Consider the following 23,203-nt stretch of genomic DNA (forward strand, 5'->3'; position numbering starts at 1 on the left):
ACTTCTACCCTGTTCTGTGCCTTTGCTGCTCCCCCTACAGTTTGCATAGAAACATCTCCTCTAGCACAATGCAGGCTGGTTGTCAGCCCTGAAGAGTGGGGACCCTGTGCAGTGTTGGGGCATCTGACACCCCATCCCAGAGGAGCTGAGCATTTAGTGTAAAGGTTCCCAACATGTAGGTTCATGGACTCCAAAGGGAACTTAACCCCCTATCCTAAAATTGCATGCAAAAATATGTCTATATGGGCATCTGTGCATCCCTCTGCGGAGAGGATCCATAACTTTCATCATTTTCCCAAAGAACTCCATGACCAAAAAAAAAAAAAGTTAAGAACTGTGGACTAACCTTGGACTAACCTTGATGCCAAGTGATTCCTGATTCCAATCAAGACAAGCACATGTTGGGAATTCCCCAGCTGTCCAGTGGTTAGGACTCGGTGCTTTCACTGCTGGGCCCAAGTTTGATCCTTGGTTGGGGAACTAAGATCCTGCAAGCCGCGAGGCGCAGCCAAAAAAAGGACAAGCATATGTTGACAGGCAGTGTCAGGCTGCCTACATGCATATCAACCCAGACCCAGGCTTCCCCAGGGCGTGGCCTTCAATGGTTCTGCCATTCCTCTCCCCAACACTCACTGGGCCAGCTTGCATTTTGCCATCTTCCCTGATTCCAAAAAAGAATGACCATGTTGTATTGTCTACAGCCTTTATCTTAGTTTACCCTGATCCAAGTTGATTGCAGACGCACTGATGTTTTCTTTTAAGATTTTAACATGATTTTCATTTTCTTTTTAAACAGATAGTTCCATATTTTGGAGTTATGTTTGGCACCTTTGAGTTTTGCAAGAGAATCTGTCTTTACCAAAATGGCTACATCGTGTCTCCTCTGAGCTATAAATTGACCCCAGGGGTGGATCAGAGTTTGAAGCCCCAGGAATTACGGGAATTAAAGAAGTTTTTCAAAACTGGACAACTAAAGTCTAAAAAACCAACTCTTTAAAACTGAATGGAGCTAGAAGTGCACTGACTGAAGGTGTGTTGCAATCAGAGAGAAATGTAGCCTCAGAATTGTGCACGCGTGGAGTGACAAGAGGGTGCTCCTGTCTGCTGCTCTTGGAAATGAGAAGATTCGGCCATACCTGAGCTCCAAACTGATGGCCCTGTAAACACCTACGCCACTGAGGGTTTCCCAACATGACCGTCGCAGGATGGCATTCCACCAGATTTTACAACAAAACCTAGCAGTAGTGAAATGTGCAATCTACACTCTGAATGTAAGTAGGCAATTTACACAACACCAAAGAAAGGGCATTGCCATGACTCTTCAGAGCAACATGTAGTTGAAGTGGCTGGGCAGATACCACGCCAGGAGCTCCGCCACAGGCTCACAGCTTACACCAACCCACAGCAGCCTAGTTTCACCCAGATTCACTCCAGGCTTCCTGGAGTGAATTCCTGATACAGTCCTGGAACTCATAATCTTTGCTGACTTCTGAGTGCACACACCGTGGTGTAAATTATGCCTTATCAGAAACTAAATGAAAACATTTAACATTTAAAAGTTACCACTGTCGAGGAGGAAAACAAGATGGCGGAGTAGAAGGATGTGCTCTCACTCCCTCTTACGAGAACACCAGAATCACAACAAGCTGCTGGACAGTCATCGAAAGGAAGACACTGGAACTCACCAAAAAAGATACCCCACATCCAAAGACAAAGGAGAAGCCACAATGAGATGGTATGAGGGGCACAATCACAGTAAAATCAAATCCCATAACTGGTGGGTGGGTGACTCACAGACTGGTGAGCACTTATACCACAGAAGTCCACCCACTGGAGTGGAGGTTCTGAGCCCCACAACAGGCTTCCCAACCTGAGGGTCCGGCAATGGGAGGAGGAATTCCTAGAGAATCAGACTTTGAAGCCTAGTGGGAATTGATTGCAGGACTTTGACAGGACTGGGAGAAACAGAGACTCCACTCGTGGAGGGCACACACAAAGTAGTGTGTGAATCGGGACCCAGGGGAAGGAGCAGTGACCCCGGGAGAGACTGAACCAGACCTACCTGCCAGTGTTGGAGGGTCTCCTGCAGAGGCGGAGAGTGGCTCTGTTTCACCGTGGGGACAAGGACACTGGCAGGAGAAGTTCTGGGAAGTACTCCTTGGTGTGAGCCCTCCCAGAGTCTGTCATTAGCCCCACCAAACAGCCCAGGTAGGCTCCAGTGTTGGGTTGCCTCAGGCCAAACAACCAACAGGGAGGGAACCCAGCCCCACTGATCAACAGTCAAGTGGATTAACGTTTTACTGAGCTCTGCTCACCAGAGCAACAGTCAGCTCTACCCACCACCAGTCCCTCTCATCAAGCCTCTTAGATAGCCTCATCCACCAGACGGCAGACAGCAGAAGCAAGAAGAACTACAATCCTGCAGCCTGTGGAACAAAAACCACATTCACAGAAAGACAGACAAGATGAAAAGGCAGAGGGCTATATACCAGATGAAGGAACAAGATAAAACCCCAGAAAAACAATGAAATGAAGTGGAGATAGGCAACCTTCCAGAAAAAGAATTCAGAATTATGATAGTGAAGATGATCCAGGACCTCGGAAAAAGAATGGAGGCAAAGATCAAGAAGATGCAAGAAATGTATAACAAAGACCTAGAAGAATTAAAGAACAGACAAACAGAGATGAACAATACAATAACTGAAATGAAAAATACACTAGAAGGAATCAATAGCAGAATAACTGAGGCAGAAGAACGGATAAGTGACCTGGAAGACAGAATGATGGAATTCACTGCTGCGGAACAGACTAAAGAAAAAAGAATGAAAAGAAATGAAGACAGCCTAAGAGACCTCTGGGAGAACATTAAACGCAACAACATTCGCATTATAGGGGTCCCAGAAGGAGAAGAGAGAGAGAAAGGACCAGAGAAAATATTTGAAGAGATTATAGTCGAAAACTTCCCTAACATGGGAAAGGAAATAGCCACCCAAGTCCAGGAAGCGCAGAGAGTCCCATACAGGATAAACCCAAGGAGAAACACGCCGAGACACATAGTAATCAAAGTGGCAAAAATTAAAGACAAAGAAAAATGATTGAAAGCAGCAAGGGAAAAACGACAAATAACATACAAGGGAACTCCCATAAGGTTAACAGCTGATTTCTCAGCAGAAACTCTACAAGCCAGAAGGGAGTGGCATGATATACTTAAAGTGATGAAAGGGAAGAACCTACAACCAAGATTACTCTACCCGGCAAGGATCTCATTCAGATTCGACAGAGAAATCAAAAGCTTTACAGACAAGCAAAAGCTAAGAGAATTCAGCACCACCAAACCAGCTCTACAACAAATGCTAAAGGAACTTCTCTAAGTGGGAAACACAAGAGAAGAAAAGGACCTACAAAAACAAACCCATAAAAATTAAGAAAACAGTAATAGGAACATACATATTGATAATTACCTTAAACATGAATGGATTAAATGCTCCAACCAAAAGACACAGGCTCGCTGAATGGATACAAAAACAAGACCCATATATATGCTGTCTACAAGAGACCCACTTCAGACCTAGGGACACATACAGACTGAAAGTGAGGGGATGGAAAAAGATATTCCATGCAAATGGAAATCAAAAGAAAGCTGGAGTAGCAATACTCATATCAGGTAAAATAGACTTTAAAATAAAGAATTTTACAAGAGACAAGGAAGGACACTACATAATAATCAATCCAAGAAGAAGATATAAGAATTATAAATATATATGCACCCAACATAGAAGCAACTCAATACATAAGGCAACTGCTAACAGCTATAAAAGAGGAAATCGACAGTAACACAATAATAGTGGGAGACTTTAACACCTCACTTACACCAATGGACAGGTCATCCAAAATGAAAATAAATAAGGAAACAGAAGCTTTAAATGACACAATAGACCAGATAGATTTAATTGATATTTATATGACATTCCATCCAAAAACAGCAGATTACACTTTCTTCTCAAGTGCGCATGGAACATTCTCCGAGATAGATCACATCTTGGGTCACAAATCAAGCCTCAGTAAATTTCAGAAAATTGAAATCATATCAAGCATCTTTTCTGACCACAATGCTATGAGATTAGAAATCAATTACAAGGAAAAAAACGTAAAAAACACAAATACATGGAGACTAAACAATATGTTAGTAAATAACCAAGAGATCACTGAAGAAATCAGAGAGGAAATCAAAAAATACCTAAAGACAAATGACAATGAAAACATAACGATCCAAAACCTCTGGGATGCAGCAAAAGCAGTGCTAAGAGGGAAGTTTATAGCAATACAAGCCTACCTCAAGAAACAAGAAAAATCTCAAATAAAGAATCTAACCTTACACCTAAAGGAACTACAGAAAGAAGAACAAACAAAACCCAAAGTTAGTAGAAGAAAAGAAATCATAAAGATCAGAGCAGAAATAAATGGAATAGAAACAAAGAAAACAATAGCAAAGATCAATAAAATTAAAAGCTGGTTCTTTGAGAAGATAAACAAAATTGATAAACCATTAGCCAGACTCATCAAGAAAAAGAGGGAGAGGACTCAAATCAATAAAATTAGAAATGAAAAAGGAGAAGTTACCACAGACACTGCAGAAATACAAAGCATCCTAAGAGACTACTACAAGCAACCATATGCCAATAAAATGGACAACCTGGAAGAAATGGACAAATTCTTAGAAAGGTATAACCTTCCAAGACTGAACCAGGAAGAAACAGAAAATATGAACAGACCATCACAAGTAATGAAATTGAAACTGTGATTAAAAATCTTCCAACAAACAAAAGTCCAGGACCAGATGGCTTCACAGGTGAATTCTATCAAATATTTAGAGAAGAGCTAACACCCATCCTTCTCAAACTCTTCCAAAAAATTGCAGAGGAAGGAACACTCCCAAACTCATTCGATGAGGCCAGCATCACCCTGATACTAAAACCAGACAAAGATACTACAAAAAAAGAAAATTACAGACCAGTATCACTGATGAATATAGATGCAAAAATCCTCAACAAAATACTAGCAAACAGAATCCAACAACACATTAAAAGGATCATACACCACGATCAAGTGAGATTTATCTCAGGGATGCAAGGATTCTTCAGTATACGCAAATCAATCAATGTGATACACCATATTAACAAATTGAAGAATAAAAACCATATGATCATCTCAATAGATGCAGAAAAAGCTTTTGACAAAATTCAACACCCATTTATCATAAAAACTCTCCAGAAAGTGGGCATAGAGGGAACCTACCTCAACATAATAAAGGCCATATATGACAAACCCACAGCAAACATCATTCTCAACGGTGAAAAACTGAAAGCATTTCCTCTAAGATCAGGAACGAGACAAGGATGTCCACTCTCACCACTATTTTTCAACATAGTTCTAGAAGTCCTAGCCACGGCAATCAGAGAAGAAAAAGAAATAAAAGGAATACAAATTGGAAAAGAAGAAGTAAAACTGTCACTGTTTGCAGATGACATGATACTATATGTAGAGAATCCTAAAAATGCCACCAGAAAACTTCTAGAGCTAATCAATGAATTTGGTAAAGTTGCAGGATACAAAATTAATGCACAGAAATCTCTTCCATTCCTACACACTAATGATGAAAAATCTGAAAGAGAAATTATGGAAACACTCCCATTTACCATTGCAACAAAAAGAATAAAATACCTAGGAATAAACCTACCTAGGGAGACAAAAGACCCATATGCAGAAAACTATAAGACACTGATGAAAGAAATTAAAGATGATACTAACAGATGGAGAGATATACCATGTTCTTGGATTGGAAGAATCAATATTGTGGAAATGACTACACTACCCAAAGCAATCTACAGATTCAATGCAATCCCTATCAAATTACCAATGGCATTTTTTACGGAACTAGAACAAATCATCTTAAAATTTGCATGGAGACACAAAAGACCCTGAATAGCCAAAGCAGTCTTGAGGGAAAAAAACAGAGCTGGAGGAATCAGACTCCCTGACTTCAGACTATACTACAAAGCTACATTAATCAAGACAATATGGTACTGGCACAAAAACAGAAATATAGATCAATGGAACAGGATAGAAAGCCCAGAGATAAACCCACGCACCTATGGTCAACTAATCTATGACAAAGGAGGCAAAGATATACAATGGAGAAAAGACAGTCTCTTCAATAAGTGGTGCTGGGAAAACTGGACAGCACATGTAAAAGTATGAAATTAGAACACTCCCTAACACCATACACAAAAATAAACTCAAAATGGATTCGAGACCTAAATGTAAGACTGGACACTATAAAACTCTTAGAGGAAAACATAGGAAGAACACTCTTTGACATAAATCACAGCAAGATCTTTTTTGATCCACCTCCTAGAGTAATGGAAATAAAAACAAAAATAAACAAATGGGACCTAATGAAACTTCAAAGCTTTTGCACAGCAAAGGAAACCATAAACAAGACGAAAAGACAACCCTCTGAATGGGAGAAAATATTTGCAAACGAATCAACAGATAAAGGATTAATCTCCAAAATATATAAACAACTCATGCAGCTCAATATTAAAGAAACAAACAACCCAATCCAAAACTGGGCAGAAGACCTAAATAGACATTTCTCCAAAGAAGACATACAGATGGCCAAGAAGCACATGAAAAGCTGCCCAACATCACTAATTATTAGAGAAATGCAAATCAAAACTACAATGAGGTATCACCTCACACCAGTTAGAATGGGTATCATCAGAAAATCTACAAACAACAAATGCTGGAGAGGGTGTAGAGAAAAGGGAACCCTCTTGTACTGTTGGTGGGAATGTAAATTGATACAGCCACTATGGAGAACAGTATGGAGGTTCCTTAAAAAACTAAAAATAGAATTACGTATGATCCAGTAATCCCACTACTGGGCATATACCCAGAGAAAACCATAATTCAAAAAGACACATGCACCCCAATGTTCATTGCAGCACTATTTACAATAGCCAGGTCATGGAAGCAACCTAAATGCCCATCGACAGACGAATGGATAAAGAAGTAGTGGTACATATATACAATGGAATATTACTCAGCCATAAAAAGGAACGAAATTGAGTCATTTGTTGAGACGTGGATGGATCTAGAGACTGTCATACAGAGTGAAGTAAGTCAGAAAGAGAAAAACAAATATCGTATATTAACGCATGTATGTGGAACCTAGAAAAATGGTACAGATGAACCAGTTTGCAGGGCAGAAGTTGAGACACAGATGTAGAGAACAAACGTATGGACACCAAGGGGGGAAAACCACGGTGGGGTGGGGATGGTGGTGTGCTGAATTGGGCGATTGGGATTGACATGTATACACTGATGTGTATAAAATTGATGACTAATAATAACCTGCAGTATAAAAAAACAAACAAACCAAAAAAACAACTAATACTAAACTTTCTTTGGGTTATTTGTATGGAAATATGTTAATATAAATGTTTCAGACATTACATGAAATTTCTAAAAATCTTATATGTTCTGGTATAATGTTATAAGTCATAATTCTAGTTATTACCTTAATATGTATATCTCAGAAATAACTAAATTTCCTTGTCAATTGCATTATTATGAACTTTCATCAGATCTTTAACCGTGGTCATTTTTAAGTCTTCTGTCATTTACAGACAGTTCTGGGTGTACTCTGATGCTTTTGCAAAAATGTTCCTATAAAAGGGTTTCATCTTCAAGGAATTCATGGAAAAGACTGACAAGTACAGGTTTCTGGTAACTGACTATACTGCTGAACTGAATGAATAAGCATTTTCAGAACTCTAATGGAAAACTGATGAATTCATAAAAGTGCTAACAAAAGATCAAGATGAAAAAAAATTAATTACATGGGACTGAGTGAACTGATGAGGATGATTATAATTTTTGTGACTTTCTGTTTGAATAAAAAAAAAATCCCACAAGGACTCAGAGGCAAAAAATATACAAATCAGTTTTCACTGCAAAGTAAAGGAGCTGTTACAGTGGAGGATTACTGGACTGAATGTCAATATTATGACATAGTATGAGTGTGTTTCGTGTGTGGTAATTGAAATCACTGTTGCTTTTGTTGTGGTCATCCATTTACAATGCTTGGTGTCAGTTTATCTCTTGTAAAAATAAAATACAGTGTGTGTGTGTGTGAAAAAATAAAAATAAAAAATAAAAATGTGGAAACTGAGAAAAAAAATAAATTACAAAAAAACAAAAAACAAAAGTTACCACTGTCATAGTAGAACCATCCTTCTTTATTTAATTTGAAGCATCCTAGGCTTAGAATCTTGTGTTTCTGGAAGGTAGTTTATACCATGACTGCTTCATCATGCCCCAGAAGACCTTCTTTCAGTTGAAGTCATGTATAGTTCAAGTGGCCTGAATTCTCTGCCTTTTTTACTTGCTTTACAAGCCTACCCTGAAAATAAATTATTTAGTCAACTTATTCTCACAACATGTCCCAGTTGCCTAGAAAGGATCAAATAGAACATTGGACGTACACACACACACACACACACACACACAAAATGTAACTAAACAAAAAACACTTCAGTCTAATCATCTCTCCTAGATTTTTTAAAATCAAATTTCGGGTTTATTCCACCTTAGGGATTCTATGTCAAGTTTATGTAACTGTACCTTTTGAATAGTGCCTACCTATGCATTAAAAAACTATCTAATATTAAGTTGTTAATTTATACACAGAGAGAGAGAGACTTGCAGTATGTTGAAAGTATTTTTCCCTATTAAATTTATTTTCCAAAGAAAAATGATGTTGGTCATTTATTACTAATCTGAGTTGTAAAACTATGGCTATCTATATATACTGGCCAAAACCTTTAAACTCTCAGAAACCTGTCCTATTGAAATATATCAAAATAACTCATTTTTCCAACCGCTGGGCAGACTGTGTTTTATGGGGAAGAGCAGTTAATACACACATGAAAATCTCATCTGTAACCCAATCTGTTAGAGTTTAGAGGGTAGCAAATTCTTAACCCAGAGTGAATCGCTCATGTTAATTACTCTTGATTTTCCTTGAGGTGAACAACTTCTTAAAAAATTCTGAAAGCTGCAAAAAATTATTTTAAAACTCTAGTTCTGTTCCTGAAATGAACTTCCAGCTCTTTGCATTTTCTCAGAGGTATGAAGGAAGTGTTCTGCTTTTCCACCTTATGGCTGGCAGTGGGCACCACCAAACTGGGCTAAGTACTTTAGGATTGTAAAGATGTGTGATGCAATATATATATTTTTAATTTTTAAAATAAATTTATCTATTTTATTTATTTTTTGCTGCGTTGGGTCTTGGTTGCTGCACGCAGGATTTTTCTAGCTGCGGCGAGCGGGGGCTACTCTTTGTTGCGGTGCGTGGGCTTCTCATTGCGGTGGCTTCTCTTGTTGCAGAGCACGGGCTCTAGGCACGTGGGCTTCAGTAGTTGTGGCTCACAGGCTCTAGAGCGCAGGCTCAGTAGTTGTAGCACATGGGCTTAGTTGCTCCGCGGCATATGGGGTCTTCCCAGACCAGGGCTCGAACCCGTGTCCCCTGCATTGGCAGGCAGATTCTTAACCACTGTGCCACCAGGGAAGCCCAGTATTTTTCTTAGTATTAATAAAATCTAACATGTATTGAATGCTTACTATGTACTAGACTGTTTATGCATATATTATCTCATTTAATTGTCCCTATAGTCCTTCAAGGTAGAGGTACCATTATCATTCCCATTTTACACCTGAAGTCATGGAAGTCTCGAGAGGTTAAGCAACTTACCCAAGGCCTGACAGCAAGTGGCAGAGCCAGTATCTGAACTCTAGCAGTTTGGCTGCAGAGCCCACCCTCTTGACCACTGGGCCAAATTACCTCTCTCTTACTTTGTCCCAGATTCCCAAACTCAGATGCTCAATCCATTCAATCTTATACATACAAAGGAATAGAGCCACAGAATCTTAGAATTAGATGGGTGCAGAACTCTCTTCCCAGCCAACACAGTAATCTCGTCTTCAGTGTCCCTAACAAGTGGCCATTTTACCCCAACTCTTAACATTTCCAGTGACAAGAAGTTCCCCACATCGTAAAACAACCCATTCCACCTTTAAGTTGCTCTTTTGTTTGTTTGTCTGTTTTGTTTTGTTTTTTTGCCACACCATGCGGCTTGCAGGATCTTGGTTCCCCAACCAGGGATTGAGCCCAGGGCCCCAGCAGAGAAAGCAGAGAGTCCTAACCACTGGACCACCAGGGAATTCCCAAGCAGCTCATATTTTAGAAAGTTGTCTCTTGTTCAGCTGAAGTCTACCTTCGTGACACTTCTACCAGCTGGTGTTGATTCCATATAGAATGTCTTATTCTCTTCCACCTGACAGCCCTTCAATTATGAAAACAGTCATGATGGCCCTCCTTCACCCAAAGCTCTTCCCCAGTTAAATCTCTCTCATTCATTCAGCCATTTCTCATATGACATGATTTGCAGGTACTTCACTTTCCTGACTGCATTCTTTGAATATGTTCCAGTTTGTTAATGTCCTCTTAAACATGGCATCCAGAAGTAAGCACAAAGCTCTATGGGCAGAGAATGGACTTGAGGACACGGGGAGGGGGAAGGGTAAGCTGGGACGAAGTGAGAGAGCGGCATGGACATATATACACTACCAAATGTAAAATAGGTAGCTAGTGGGAAGCAGCCACATAGCACAGGGAGATCAGCTCGGTGCTCTGTGACCACCTAGAGGGGTGGGATAGGGAGGGTGGGAGGGAGACGAAAGAGGGAGGAGATATGGGGATATATGTATATGTACAGCTGATTCACTTTGTTATAAAGCAGAAACTAACACACCATTGTAAAGCAATTATACTCCAATAAAGATGTTTAAAAATATATATACAAAAAAAAAATATATATATATATATATACAATAAAATAAAATGGATAACCAACAAGGACCTACTGTATAGCACAGGGAAGTCTGCTCAATAGTCTGTAACAAACTAACTGGGAAAAAAATTTGAAAAAGAATAGATACATGTATATGTATAACTGAATCACTTTGTTGTACACCTGAAACTAACACAACATTGTTAATCAACTGTACTCCAATATAAAATAAAAAGTTAAAAAAACAAAAACTTGGGGGGGAAAAAAAAAGCTCTATGGGTGGACCAGCAGAGGCCCCAATGGGACTAAAAGTCCCCCGATCTGTTCATGACCATCATCTTGACCCAACTCAAGACTCATTAGCATTTTTTGGCATTGCCAACTCACAGTCAAGTAAGACCCTCAGTTCTTTTTCACACATGCTCTAGCTCCTTATCCTTAAATGTCCTGCACTAAATAGAGCATTAGAAACTTTTATTGTGGTCCTTCCCATTTTCTAAGCCTGAGTTTATTCTGGACTTTAGCCCTTCTGACTCAGTTCCTAGAGGTTTGTGATACTCTTTGGTCTTTGCCCTTGGAAGTCTAGCCCTCACTGTGTCATCTATATATGTACTTTAAACATTTGAGCTCATCAGAGGATAACCTGGAAGGGCATTTAATTTATTAGATATCTCTCCCTTTTGAATTTCTCACTGGAATTTTTCCAAATTGTACAGGTCTGAATTTTATCTTGGGAATCTCTCACCCTCCTGAGCTATCTTTCTGTTTGGAGCTTGGCCAAGAGATCATATTTACCTTTTCTCTGGTCCTTCTGAAGTCTAACACACACACACTCCACAGGTTAGTTAACCTATCTGACTATGCCGAGCATTCTTTTGTTTGACAGATCCAGACCAGTCAGTCTTGGTCAGTTTCCCTTAGATTCTTGTCACTTTTACTTTGCTAACCAGATCTTCCTTATTTATTATCAGGATTAAGCCTAGTTTAGCAATTTACCTCATTGCTCTTCAGTGTTCTGAGAAGTGTAATTATCAGCAAGAGAGTAAAGAATTTATCCAGTGTGTTGCTATCAGAATAATGAAACCTACAGCAGATATTCAGATGGCTTTTGTCCCTGATCAACATTTCTAGTCTAGGTGATGGCTTTATGAAGTACTATTCATAGCTTTTATCTATCTAGGCAATCTCTAGGTATGCTTCCACAATGACAATCACTTTCATCTCTCCCTTTCATTTTCATGGAATGCTTTTCACCCTCCCACCAGTGAATTGTTCTCCTTCTATATGGTATCTCTCTGAACCAGGTTTACCCTTCCTTTTCCTGATGCCAGTCAGAAGTCCCAGTCCATCAAGTTTGAACAATACCTATAAAGTTGTGTTTTCTTGCTTGTATTGACATTTTACATTCACTTTATTACCCATACTCTGGGTGTGTTAGTACATAGATAACTGAGGCCTTAAGTATCATTTCTGACCCTCTTCCTTGTTTTTTCTGAGAGTTACTAGGCACTGCCTTAGCTTTAGTTTCTCTTTCTTAATTATACATGTATTCTACACAACTTCCAGAACACAACAGTTACTAACACAGAGCTCCCACTATATCTCACTGGAGGAATTTGTTTTTGATGAATTGACTAGCCATATATCATTATCAACATCATTATCATTGACATTAGTCTCTATTTCCCTGGACTCTTGCTACTGGTTTCTTTTTTTTTTTTCCTTTTTTTTCTTTTGACTTTTTCATTTTTTTAACTTTCAGAAATAAAAATGTTGCCCCCAAAAAACCAGTATAAAGAATTTCCATGTATCCTTCACTCAGCTGCTCCAAATGTTAACATCTTACGTAACCGCTGTAACTAAAAGTACTATTGGTAGACTATTATTAACTAATCTACAGATATGTATCCAAATTTCAATAGTACCATCAATGTCCTTTTTCTGGTCCAGGATCCAATCCAGTATCACACATTGCATTAACCTGTCATTCTCCTTAGTCTCCTTTAATCTGTGACAGTTCCTCAGTCTTTGTCTTTCATGACCTTGACACTTTTGAGAACATCTGACTCCTTGAGGTACACCTGGTCATTGGCAACCAGGAGAGCTCCAGCTCACAGTAGATTTAGCAAAATACCAAGTCATGACATGGACTCGCTTTTAAATGTATTTCATCTTCAGTAAAACTACACTTAAGCACCCAAAGACTGAAAAGGGACAAATTCTATGTAATTATTTGATCATCTTTTTGTGGAGAGAGAGAAATCTAACAGAACAATAAATGTGGAGGTGCTTGAAACAGTAAAAGACCTTTGGACTAGAATATGGTAGGGACATCATGCTCAAAGGGAGGAGCAGATGTGGCCAATGAAAGGTAGAAAAAGGTACATAAGTGATGGTAAGGTGGGTCAGAGTAATTAATATTTGAATAAAAATGCATTCATCAGAATGTCAAGAGTTCAGACTAGAAAGGTTTTGAATTGTATTTTGAAATGCATTCTAAAACCCACCTCCCTCTAAACAAAATGCTCCAGAGATTTTTTGTTTTAGCTGTTCATTCTCTCACCAGTAGAGGTAGAGGATTGGCTACCGCTTTCAGAGAACACACTCTGTCACTGAAATTGCACAGCAAGGTCATTTCTGTATCCAGCTGCATTTCTATTATAATCAGCTAACAAGAGCATAGCGGCCTCTCGAGAATACAGGTCAAAGATAGCCCCCAGGATCAACAAAGCTGGAGTGAAAATTTCTCTTCTTTGAACACTTGCTGTGTGTGCTCAACACTTCAGATTGCTGGGGTTCTTGGGAAGACTAAGAAATTGCAAAGTATTCTTAGAGGAAGGACCTGACATTCCTGGAGGAATCCTAGAATTGGGTCCTTTAATGGGCAGATCTGGAGAAGGTGGGAGAGGGCAAGATAGTAAAGTGAGGGATATGCCACCTATGTTTCCAGTGTGCTGGGTACCTAGGGCTCAGCTGCAGTTGGAGTTTTCAACAGTTATCCTTACTTTTATAAACATGGTTGTCATTACTTACACAGGATTTGTGATGACACTCTCAGCTCCTGTTCTGAATCTGAGGGAGTGTACTCAAGCTAACAAGTAGGTTTTTAAGGACATGTGTGGCAAATGCTCCCCCAGTGCAGAGATTAAGGGACTCAGTAAGCACTTGTCCCTTGACACAATGGGTGTCAATCTAGTTCTACTGATTCCTCTAAACCTTTCTGGAGTTCAGGAATCTACTCAATTCAAGAGCACTTTACCTGGGGTCCAGGACCCCAAATACCAATCTAATTCACACAACCTCTTAACCTTAACGGTATAACCTCTATCTTTGGCTTCTGGCTAAAATAATTTCCCCACCCCCTACCGAGTTCTTTGGATTCTCCTCTGCCAATTCCCGGCAAGATCTCTGTTAAACTGCATTTGCAAACCGGGGTCTGGGGCACGCTGACAGTGTCCCAGGTCTGCTGTTCCCCAGTTTCCTCTATAGCTTCACCCGTCAAGCTCCAGGGCAGTGCTAGGTCTAGGGTGAGAACAGTGAGGCACTTGCCTTGGCACCAAATGTAAGCGGGAGCTAAACAGCTCAGTAATCAAGACGAATGATTATTTTAATGCACTATTTTTAAATATCAAAAGGAATACAAAAATCCATGATGAACAACGTTTCGAAATTTATAATAAAGACAGGCTCCCATCTTGCACTTGTAGGGTCCTGCCTCACTTGCCTCACCTTCATTCCAGCCCTGGGGCTCCAAGTAAACTTTATTTACAAAAACAGGCGACCGGCCAGAGCGCCATACTTTGCCTACACGAATCTTTTTTTAAAATATTGCATTAAATATTATTTGTCTTGACTACCAAGTTTGGGAGGGGGATGTTTGTCTGTTCTTTGGAGTCCCCTTAAATATCGCGCCTCACCCTTGTCCGGGCGCGTCGTGACCTCTCGCTCCCTCCGCGCCCCCAGGCCTCCCCCAGGGTCCCGCGTCCGGGCCGGGTACTCTCTGGGGCCGCCCCTTCCTCGGGCCGGGTCAGGCGCTGCGGGCGAGCCGGGGCGACGCCGAGGGCGGCCGGTGCCCGACTCCACGGCTCCTCCCTCCGCGCGCTGAGCCATTCAGCGGCCCCGGCGCCCGCCCCCGACGCCGGCCGCCCGGGCGCCGGCCTCCCCTATATAAATCGGCCATTTGCTTCGCTCCGCCCCAGAGCCCCGGAGTCCAAGCCGGTTCCTCGCTGTTCCCGCAGTCGCCCGCCTCCTCTTTCCTTCCAACATGACAGATGCCGCCGTGTCCTTCGCCAAGGACTTCCTGGCAGGTGGAGTGGCCGCGGCCATCTCCAAGACCGCCGTAGCGCCCATCGAGCGGGTCAAGCTGCTGCTGCAGGTACGTCCCGGAATCCGAGAGCCCGATCAGGAAGTGGGGGGAGGGGGTCGCGCGGGAAGCGGTGCCCCAGGGCCTGGGGAGAACGAACCCTCCGGACCAGTCCAGGGAAGTGGCAGCGTGGGAGCAGGGGTGGCCGCAGGGTCGGACCAAAAGGCAGACTTGAGGGAGATGCTTTAGTGACCTGAAGTTCAGGATCTAGGAAAGGGTCAGGGGCGGAGGGTCGGGGGAGGAAACCCAGGGCCTGGGCATCCCGGAGGCAGCGAATTCGGATGGGACAGCCCGGGGGTGACTGGCTCCCGGGCCTGGAGGTCAAGGGCTAAGCCTGCAAGCCGGCACTGAAAAGAGGGACACCTGCCCTTACCGAAGACCTCAAGGTCGCGGCAAGGAGATAGCAGCCCCGTGGAGGCCGTGCGGCCGGTGGAGCTGCCTCGCAGCCGGCCGCCGCGCTCCGACCTAGCCGGGCCGGAAGCCGGCGCCGGGAAGCGCGTGTCCCTTCTGCGTCCTCCCCCGCGCAGCCGCCGGCGCGTCCCCGCGGCTTGGCGTCCTGCGCGGCGCGCTCTCCCGCTCCGGCTCTAGAGGGCGCGCCTGCACGGGCGTAGGGGTGGTGGCCCACGGGTCACCTCCAGGAGAGGAGGGGGGCCAGAGCGGGAGGGAAGCCGCTCCGGGGACCCTGAGGCGTAGGCCACGGTCACCAAGGTGACTGCGCCCGACGTGGGCCTCGCCCTGATGCTTCTGAACCTGGGTCTGAGGTAATGACTTTTCTCCCAGGCCTAAAGGTCACGGGTCCGCTTGAGGGTGCCTCCTCCCCATCCAAAGGGTTGGAGGCTTAATGCTTCTAAGGGTGCAGATCACCTCTTCCACCTGTGACAGCGTCAGAGGTTTGCGGGGGGGGGGGGGGTGTCCAGCCTGTGTGACATAGAAGACTAGATCTGGGGAAAGCGGGAGCCAGCTAACCTTAAGTGTGTCCATTGAGATGATATATTCTCTTCCCTTTTCCCTCCTCCGTGGTTATAACTCTCCCTGTTGGCCTCCTCCTTGTCTGTCAGGTGCAGCATGCCAGCAAGCAAATCACTGCAGATAAGCAATACAAGGGCATCATAGACTGCGTGGTTCGTATCCCCAAGGAGCAGGGAGTCCTGTCCTTCTGGCGTGGTAACCTGGCCAATGTCATCAGATACTTCCCCACCCAGGCTCTCAACTTTGCCTTCAAAGATAAATACAAGCAGATCTTCCTGGGTGGTGTGGACAAGAGGACCCAGTTTTGGCGCTACTTCGCAGGGAATCTGGCATCAGGTGGTGCCGCTGGGGCCACATCGTTGTGTTTTGTGTACCCTCTTGACTTTGCCCGTACTCGTCTAGCAGCCGATGTGGGCAAAGCTGGAGCTGAAAGGGAATTCAGAGGCCTTGGTGACTGCCTGGTTAAGATCTACAAATCTGACGGGATTAAGGGCCTGTACCAAGGCTTTAACGTGTCTGTGCAGGGTATTATCATCTACCGAGCTGCCTACTTCGGTATCTATGACACTGCGAAGGGTAAGTTTGCTGTGTGCTTCAAAACTGTGTTCTCATGAGATCATTTATAAGATCGTCGTGCCATCCTAATTTTCCAGGAGCCAGAGATTTCTTTGTAATTGCTGAAGGAAGCCAAGGTCACCCAGTACAGCCCTTTGTGTACAGATGAGATGTTGGGGATGAGGGGACGTGGCAGACAATGAGTCAGGAGGACTCCGCTTTCTGGTAAAAGTGTCTCTTTCCTATCCTCAGGAATGCTTCCAGATCCCAAGAATACGCATATCTTCATCAGCTGGATGATCGCACAGTCCGTCACAGCGGTGGCTGGGTTGACTTCCTATCCGTTTGACACAGTGCGTCGCCGCATGATGATGCAGTCAGGGCGCAAAGGAAGTAAGTTCCGCTTGAGCAGAAGACGAAGATGTGGGCATGGAGCATGGGCACAAACTAGCCATGCCTGTCTTTGAAAATGGCAATCTGTTGAGATCGCAGATGGGGTTGGTTGGTCTGTCTACTGCACGGTTGCCTTTGAGTGGGCCCTTTGGGTGCTTATGCCCAAGAGGCTTCCATGGTATTAGAGGTTAAGACCAGCGGGTAATCTACGTATCTCTGTTGTTCTCTAGTCACCAGATTAAGATTTCAGTATTGCCCACACTAATGTGTCAGTGTTGGATTTTTAAAAACTGACATTAGCTCTTAGAGGTGGGGCTCTGGTTTAGTCTAGTTAAACCTAAGGATTTTTCATCAGCCTCAGGTCACCAGCTCCTTGTCTTTGTCCTTTGCAGCGGATATCATGTACACAGGCACACTTGACTGCTGGAGGAAGATTGCTCGTGACGAAGGAGGCAAAGCCTTTTTCAAGGGCGCGTGGTCCAATGTCCTCAGAGGCATGGGTGGTGCTTTTGTGCTTGTCTTGTATGATGAAATCAAGAAGTTCACATAAGTTATTTCCTAGTTTTTCTTCTTCTGTGAACAGGCATGTTGTATTATATAACATATCTTGAGCATTCCTGACAGACTGTTGGCTGTCTATTTATCAATGGCAACTATTTACTGGTTGAAAATGGGAAGCAATAATATTCACCTGACCAGTTTTCTCTTAAAGCCATTTCCATGACGATGATGGGACCCAATTATGTTTTTTATTTTAGTCACTCCTGATAAAATAACAAATTTGAAGAAATAAAAAATACCTGAAATATAATTTTGTTTGTGGTTTATTTTCATATAAAAGTACATTTTATAATTTAGTAAGTGCTACGTTTGAGTAAAATGCTACATGTTTAATAAATGCTACAGTATCTCCTGAGATGAAGAGCTTTCTTCTAAAACCAACCTTCAGCCATCCACTTAGCAAAGAATAGCTCAGTCGTGTGACCCATCAACATTCCCAATACATTAGCAAAGTGAAATTCAGACCCAAAGCATCCAAAAAACCATTGGTCCATTGCCTGCGGACAGTCATAGCTGATGAGCTTTCTCTAAAAAGTACTATGTACCCACCTTTCCTATCTTGTGGTTATTAATCAAGAAATATAAGCTGAATTGTTCACTTTAGAATGGTGGTTCTATGAATTTCACCTCATTTCAACAGAAGTATTGTAAAATATAAGGTGGTAACAGCTAGCAACTTTTGTCCAGTTGCTTTCCCTCATCTATCTTCACCTGTCTCAAGTCATTTTAATTTAATCCTGTTCAAAGCAGAGGATTAGAGCTGGCATAGTTACGCGGTGCTGAGATGGCAGTGCTGTTAAAGATTACGGAGAGAGCTGCCACGACCTCAAAACTCATTTTACAAAGAGGAAGTGGAGCATCTGCATCTTGCCTAACATGCAAATAAGCCTAGTCAATGGAGGACATTTGTTTTTTTTGGATAAACCCTTACTTGGGATCCATGTGTGTTTGCAATTTCTGTAGCTCTTGATAAGGCCTCAGAAATCCAGTGGATCTTACCTGTAACATGCGATTTGTATGAAGAATAAAGCACCATGGCTGTCAAGCCACAACATTTCAAAGTAGAAAGTGATAGGATAGGTGGTCCACGTGCACAGGTAAAACATTCCTGAGGAACATCTCACACACTGGCATGTTTAAGTGCCACTCACAGACAGGGTCTGCATCACAGGCACTGGTGCCCAGGGGATCGTAGAGTTTGTTATGTGCCCCCTGGCCAAGCACCTTAATTGTAGTATAGCTTAGTTGAGAACTCTTCACAATGTATACATATCGAATCGTCAAGTTGTATACCTTAAATATATACAGTGGTTACATGTAAAAGGTGTGGTAATAAAGTTGTTAAAAAATCCAGGCATCAGGCCTGGATTCTGCCACTTACTCTGCTGTTGGGTAAGTTATATAATTTCTCTAAGGCCCAGTTTTCCTCATCTATAAAATGAGAATAATACTAATGCCTGCCTCCGAGGATTGTTTCAAGGATTAAAGAATTTATGCAAAGCACCTACCATAGAACATACATAATAAACACTCTATAAATGGTAACTGTGATAATCATTAAAAGACAGTTAAGATTTCAGGGACTCCAGAATCGGAAGTACCTAGATTTGAATCCTGGCTCTGCTGCTGATTTAGCTGTATGGCCTTGGGCGAGTCACTTATCCTGGGTCTCAGTTTCCTCACCTGTAAAGTGGGGATTTAATAGTGCTAGCCATATTTCCTAGGGGTGTTGGGAGTGAGGGTTAAGTAACATAAAGCATGTCGAGCAATCAATATGGCGCCCGGCATCTAGTAAGCACTCTGATGTGAGTTTTTCATAATCAGACATCCATTTTGTTGAATGAAGATCTGCCCAAGCAGAGAACTACTTAAAAATGAATTCAAATCCACTTTTCTTTCTCTGCAACAGCCTACACATACTATTTTTTGCAGAATTTATATAAAATAAACTTCAGCTTAGGTCTTTTTCAGAGAATTTGTTCCTGAAAGGGGATAAGAGGCTCTCCACTTAGGGCTGCAAACCACAATACAAGAGAACCCAAGCCCCCTTTATGGTTATTACAATGGATGTGGACTCACTGAGCTGGCAGCTATTAAAATAAACCTAGGACCGAGCATTAATGATCAGAAAGAAAGAAGTGGTGCTTCCTACAATTGGGTGGCTGACAGATGAGGTGTTTTTTTTTCTCTCTCTCTTTCTATTCTTGTTGTTCAATGATTTTTGAAATTTAATTTAAAGACAAAGTGGTTTTAATCTCTCCAAGCTGTGCAGGATAGTGCTATAGAATTCATTATGTCCATTATGCTCATGCGAACATTGATGGTACACAATCTTAGCAACCCCCTAATTTATGCCGTTGTTTTGTTACTATTCAAAGCCTAACAGCATCCGTGAAGCCTGATTCCAGGTGAGAGAGCCAGAATACAGGTCAGCTCGCACACAGCCGTGCTCCCCATTCCAGGGGCCACTCCGCTCAGTCACTGAAGGCAGTGTGCTCCGGGTGCTCCAACCGCTGGAGAAAGAAACCAGGGGTGTCTCCCCACAGGGGCAGTTGTCGTGGATGGTAAGTCATTTAAGCCATTATTTTTGTATTAAAAGAGATGCGGATATGTTAGAGAGTCTATTGCACAATTTGAATGTGTTTTAAAGCTGCAAAGAGAGTTCTTGTGTATAGAGGACCATTTCTGGCACTGCCCTCAGACCCCAGGGGGAAACCTTTCAGCCTTCTCTGCCATTATGGACACTTCAGTAGAAAAAATCTTAAAGTATTGCTGTACCGGATGCTAGATTTTCAAGCGTCCGTGTTCCTGTGGTAAATTTCATTTCTCCTGTGAAGTTCGTGAGCATAGTATTTCTAATTTGTTTTTTAGGTTTTCAACACAGTTAATATCTGTACATGGTCATCAAAGTTGAACAGTAAAGAAAAGATATAAAATGAAAAGCAAACATTTCCCTGTCCTCCCTCTCCCATCCCTAATCCCCCTCCTCAAAAGTAACCATTATGAACAGTTTCTTGTCTATCCATCCAAAAAAAAAAAAATGTAATGCATCTTGTTGTAAGAGTAGCTGATTTGTTTTTATCTGAATCATATTCTGACTGCTTGGATTCAAAATGGCATGATTCTTTTAGACCGGTGTCAGACTGTGGGCATGAGGACTCAGACGCTGTCAGAGGCAGGAGGGTAGGGAAAGGGTCGCTTCTGGACCCTGAGCAAGGATTTCTAAGTGTGACCCTTTATTAAAACCTTAAAAGGAAGCCAGTACTTTCCTTTGCGCTTTTAGCTTTTGTCGCTGAGTGACCCGGGGGCAAGTCACTTTTCACATCACAACCTTAATTTCTCCTCTAAAGTCCTTCCAGTTTAGATGTTCTCTGGGTCCATCATTTTTACATAAAGCAGAATCTGTGAAAGGACTGGGATTAGGTGATTGAATCCTTCCCGAGAACATTTTAAAATATCTAACACAGTCGTAAGTGAATAGTCTCTGACTCAGAACAGTCATTTGCAGACTGTGTGGGAGGGTTGGCGTTGGCAAATAAAATTACGATTGTAAAGATTTACATTAATTTCGGGACCAAGAAGCTGAGCAACAAAATTACAGCTCAGAGTTTGGGTCAAAGGTGGTCTGATTTACCTCAAAATAATTAACTTCAGTCTTTTCAGAGCCTCATTTTATTATGTGTAATGTGCACTTCGGTATGCAGGTGGAGATTTATTGGAACAACAAATATTGGATGCTACAATTTCTGGACACACACAAAAATGCCTTGCGGTCCACTCAAAATGTTTGGAGAAGCTTTCCCATCATTTCAGCCATTATTTGCTTTAAGTGCAGGTGAACAAGTTCAGATGCATGGTGTTCTTCTTAGCCAAAGGCTTAAAAGAGCCTTCGGTATCCTGGCAACAAATATAAACAATGTTCAAGTGACAGACTGGGCAGTATTTTCACTGTTCCCTCTTCGGAGACACAACTGAGTGACCTGAAAAGAGTATTAATCCATGGTTTTTCCATGACTGTCAGTCGAGGAGGGGTCTCATTTTGATGGTGAGCGTCCATCCTGGGATTTCGTTTCCTTGTGTGACTTTTGTAACGCAGGGAGGAAATTTAGCACTGTTGAGATTTAAGGGAACTTGTGGGATCTAATCTCCCGACATGTTTCACCGTCCCTAATGTTTTCACTCCCACAGCAGAGATAGTTGTGGCCATAAAGACATAACCAGGGCAAAGTCTGTGCTAGACCACTCTTGACAGATCAACTTCTGAGGGCCTCGTGTTTGGGAGTGAAAAGGGAAAGTCTTCCATCTAAATGAGCTTCCAAGGCCCTGCTGGGCGAGGAGCAAATGTACTCCCTCATGGCAGAGAGACATGCCGCGAACCTAATGATGCCTCAGCCTCGGAGCCGCCCCTTGCACGGGCCCCTTTCCAGCCCTGGGAGGCACCGTGGCAACATATTCATTTGGTCATCTGGTTTTGTAAAATGTTCAAAAGATATGTTTGTGTTTTTTAAAAGAGGGCACCCAGATTATATATAATTATATAAACTGATATCCCCACAAAACCTGCATCTATTCCTGCTGGTGGAGCTGGAATAGATAAAGGAATCTGGAGGCAGCCCTGTAAATCAGGCACAGGCGTCACCCAGGTCTGGGACTTCCTTGTCACCTGGTCTCCCCACTGCTCCCCATCTTCCCACTCAGGACTCGTTCATGAGACTCTTTTGGACTAGAGGTCTCATTTTCAAATACCAAACTTTCTCACTTGACAGCTGTGCAATTTTTTTTTTTTTTTTGGCCTTACCACTCAGCATGCAGGATCTTAGTTCCCCGACCAGGGATCGAACCCGTGCTCCCTGCAGTGCAAGCACAGAGTCCTAACCACTGGACTTCCAGGGACTTCCCCACAGCTATCCAATTTTTACTTAACTGCTTCGTGCCTCAGTTTCCCCATCTGCCATTAGTGGATAACAACAGTACTTACGTCATAGGAATAGTGTGACGATTAGCAAGGTTAATATGTGTAAAGTGCTTAGAACAATGTGGGCACCTGCTTTACACAGTTTTGCTATTATTATGACTGTTATTGTTTTATTGGAATGCTTTAAATGATTTTTGTTTCATTCATGGGAGACTGATGTAATGGATTTATCCCTGACCTACAGATTTCTGAAACAGTCTCAAGAAAATGCCACATGTCCTATAGACAGTGAATCACACACACACACACACACACACATGAACAAAGAAAAGGTTGTAAAGAAAGAAAAGGACACTTGGAGTGGACTGAATAGAAACGTGGTTATAGTGGTAATCCTGAACTCTAAGTTAGAGCACTTATTTTACAACACTGACTATTCAAGGGAGCAAAGGCCAAAAATAAATCCATCCTGCCTCATACCCAGACCCCACTGCCCTGCTGGCCCAGGGGCACTATGTGATCACCGGGGTT

General features: G+C 42.4%; 3 protein-coding genes across 3 annotated transcripts in view; 2 read left to right on the plus strand and 1 right to left on the minus strand.

Annotated features, from left to right (window-relative positions):
• Nucleotides 1-23,203, plus strand: part of SLC25A43 (solute carrier family 25 member 43) — a 109,355-nt gene that overhangs the window by 33,034 nt on the left and 53,118 nt on the right. Inside the window, exon 5 of the mRNA XM_082377442.1 lies at nucleotides 797-10,908. Coding sequence (XP_082233568.1) covers nucleotides 797-997 — 201 coding nt within the window. The 3' untranslated portion in view covers nucleotides 998-10,908. The remainder of the gene's footprint in view (nucleotides 1-796; nucleotides 10,909-23,203) is intronic.
• Nucleotides 15,095-18,007, plus strand: SLC25A5 (solute carrier family 25 member 5). Its single transcript, XM_082377463.1, has 4 exons — nucleotides 15,095-15,291; nucleotides 16,338-16,824; nucleotides 17,056-17,196; nucleotides 17,589-18,007. Exons 1-4 carry the CDS (start codon nucleotides 15,181-15,183, stop codon nucleotides 17,744-17,746), a joined length of 897 nt encoding a protein of 298 aa, XP_082233589.1. The 5' UTR covers nucleotides 15,095-15,180; the 3' UTR covers nucleotides 17,747-18,007.
• STEEP1 (STING1 ER exit protein 1) overlaps nucleotides 17,791-23,203 on the minus strand; it is a 95,626-nt gene continuing 90,213 nt past the window's right edge. Inside the window, exon 9 of the transcript XR_014239589.1 lies at nucleotides 17,791-21,654. The gene's annotated coding sequence lies outside the window, so the exon portion shown is untranslated. The remainder of the gene's footprint in view (nucleotides 21,655-23,203) is intronic.

Source organism: Balaenoptera borealis (genome assembly GCF_965194805.1).
Source record: "Balaenoptera borealis genome assembly, chromosome: X".
NCBI lineage: Eukaryota > Metazoa > Chordata > Mammalia > Artiodactyla > Balaenopteridae > Balaenoptera > Balaenoptera borealis.

Bases quoted from the DNA above. Each gene is read 5' to 3' on its own strand.
- SLC25A5 (XM_082377463.1), top strand. From the start codon at position 15,181: ATGACAGATGCCGCCGTGTCCTTCGCCAAGGACTTCCTGGCAGGTGGA. The intron at 15,292-16,337 runs GTACGTCCCGGA...CTTGTCTGTCAG, and splicing joins GGGTCAAGCTGCTGCTGCAG to GTGCAGCATGCCAGCAAGCA. The intron at 17,197-17,588 runs GTAAGTTCCGCT...TGTCCTTTGCAG, and splicing joins GCAGTCAGGGCGCAAAGGAA to CGGATATCATGTACACAGGC.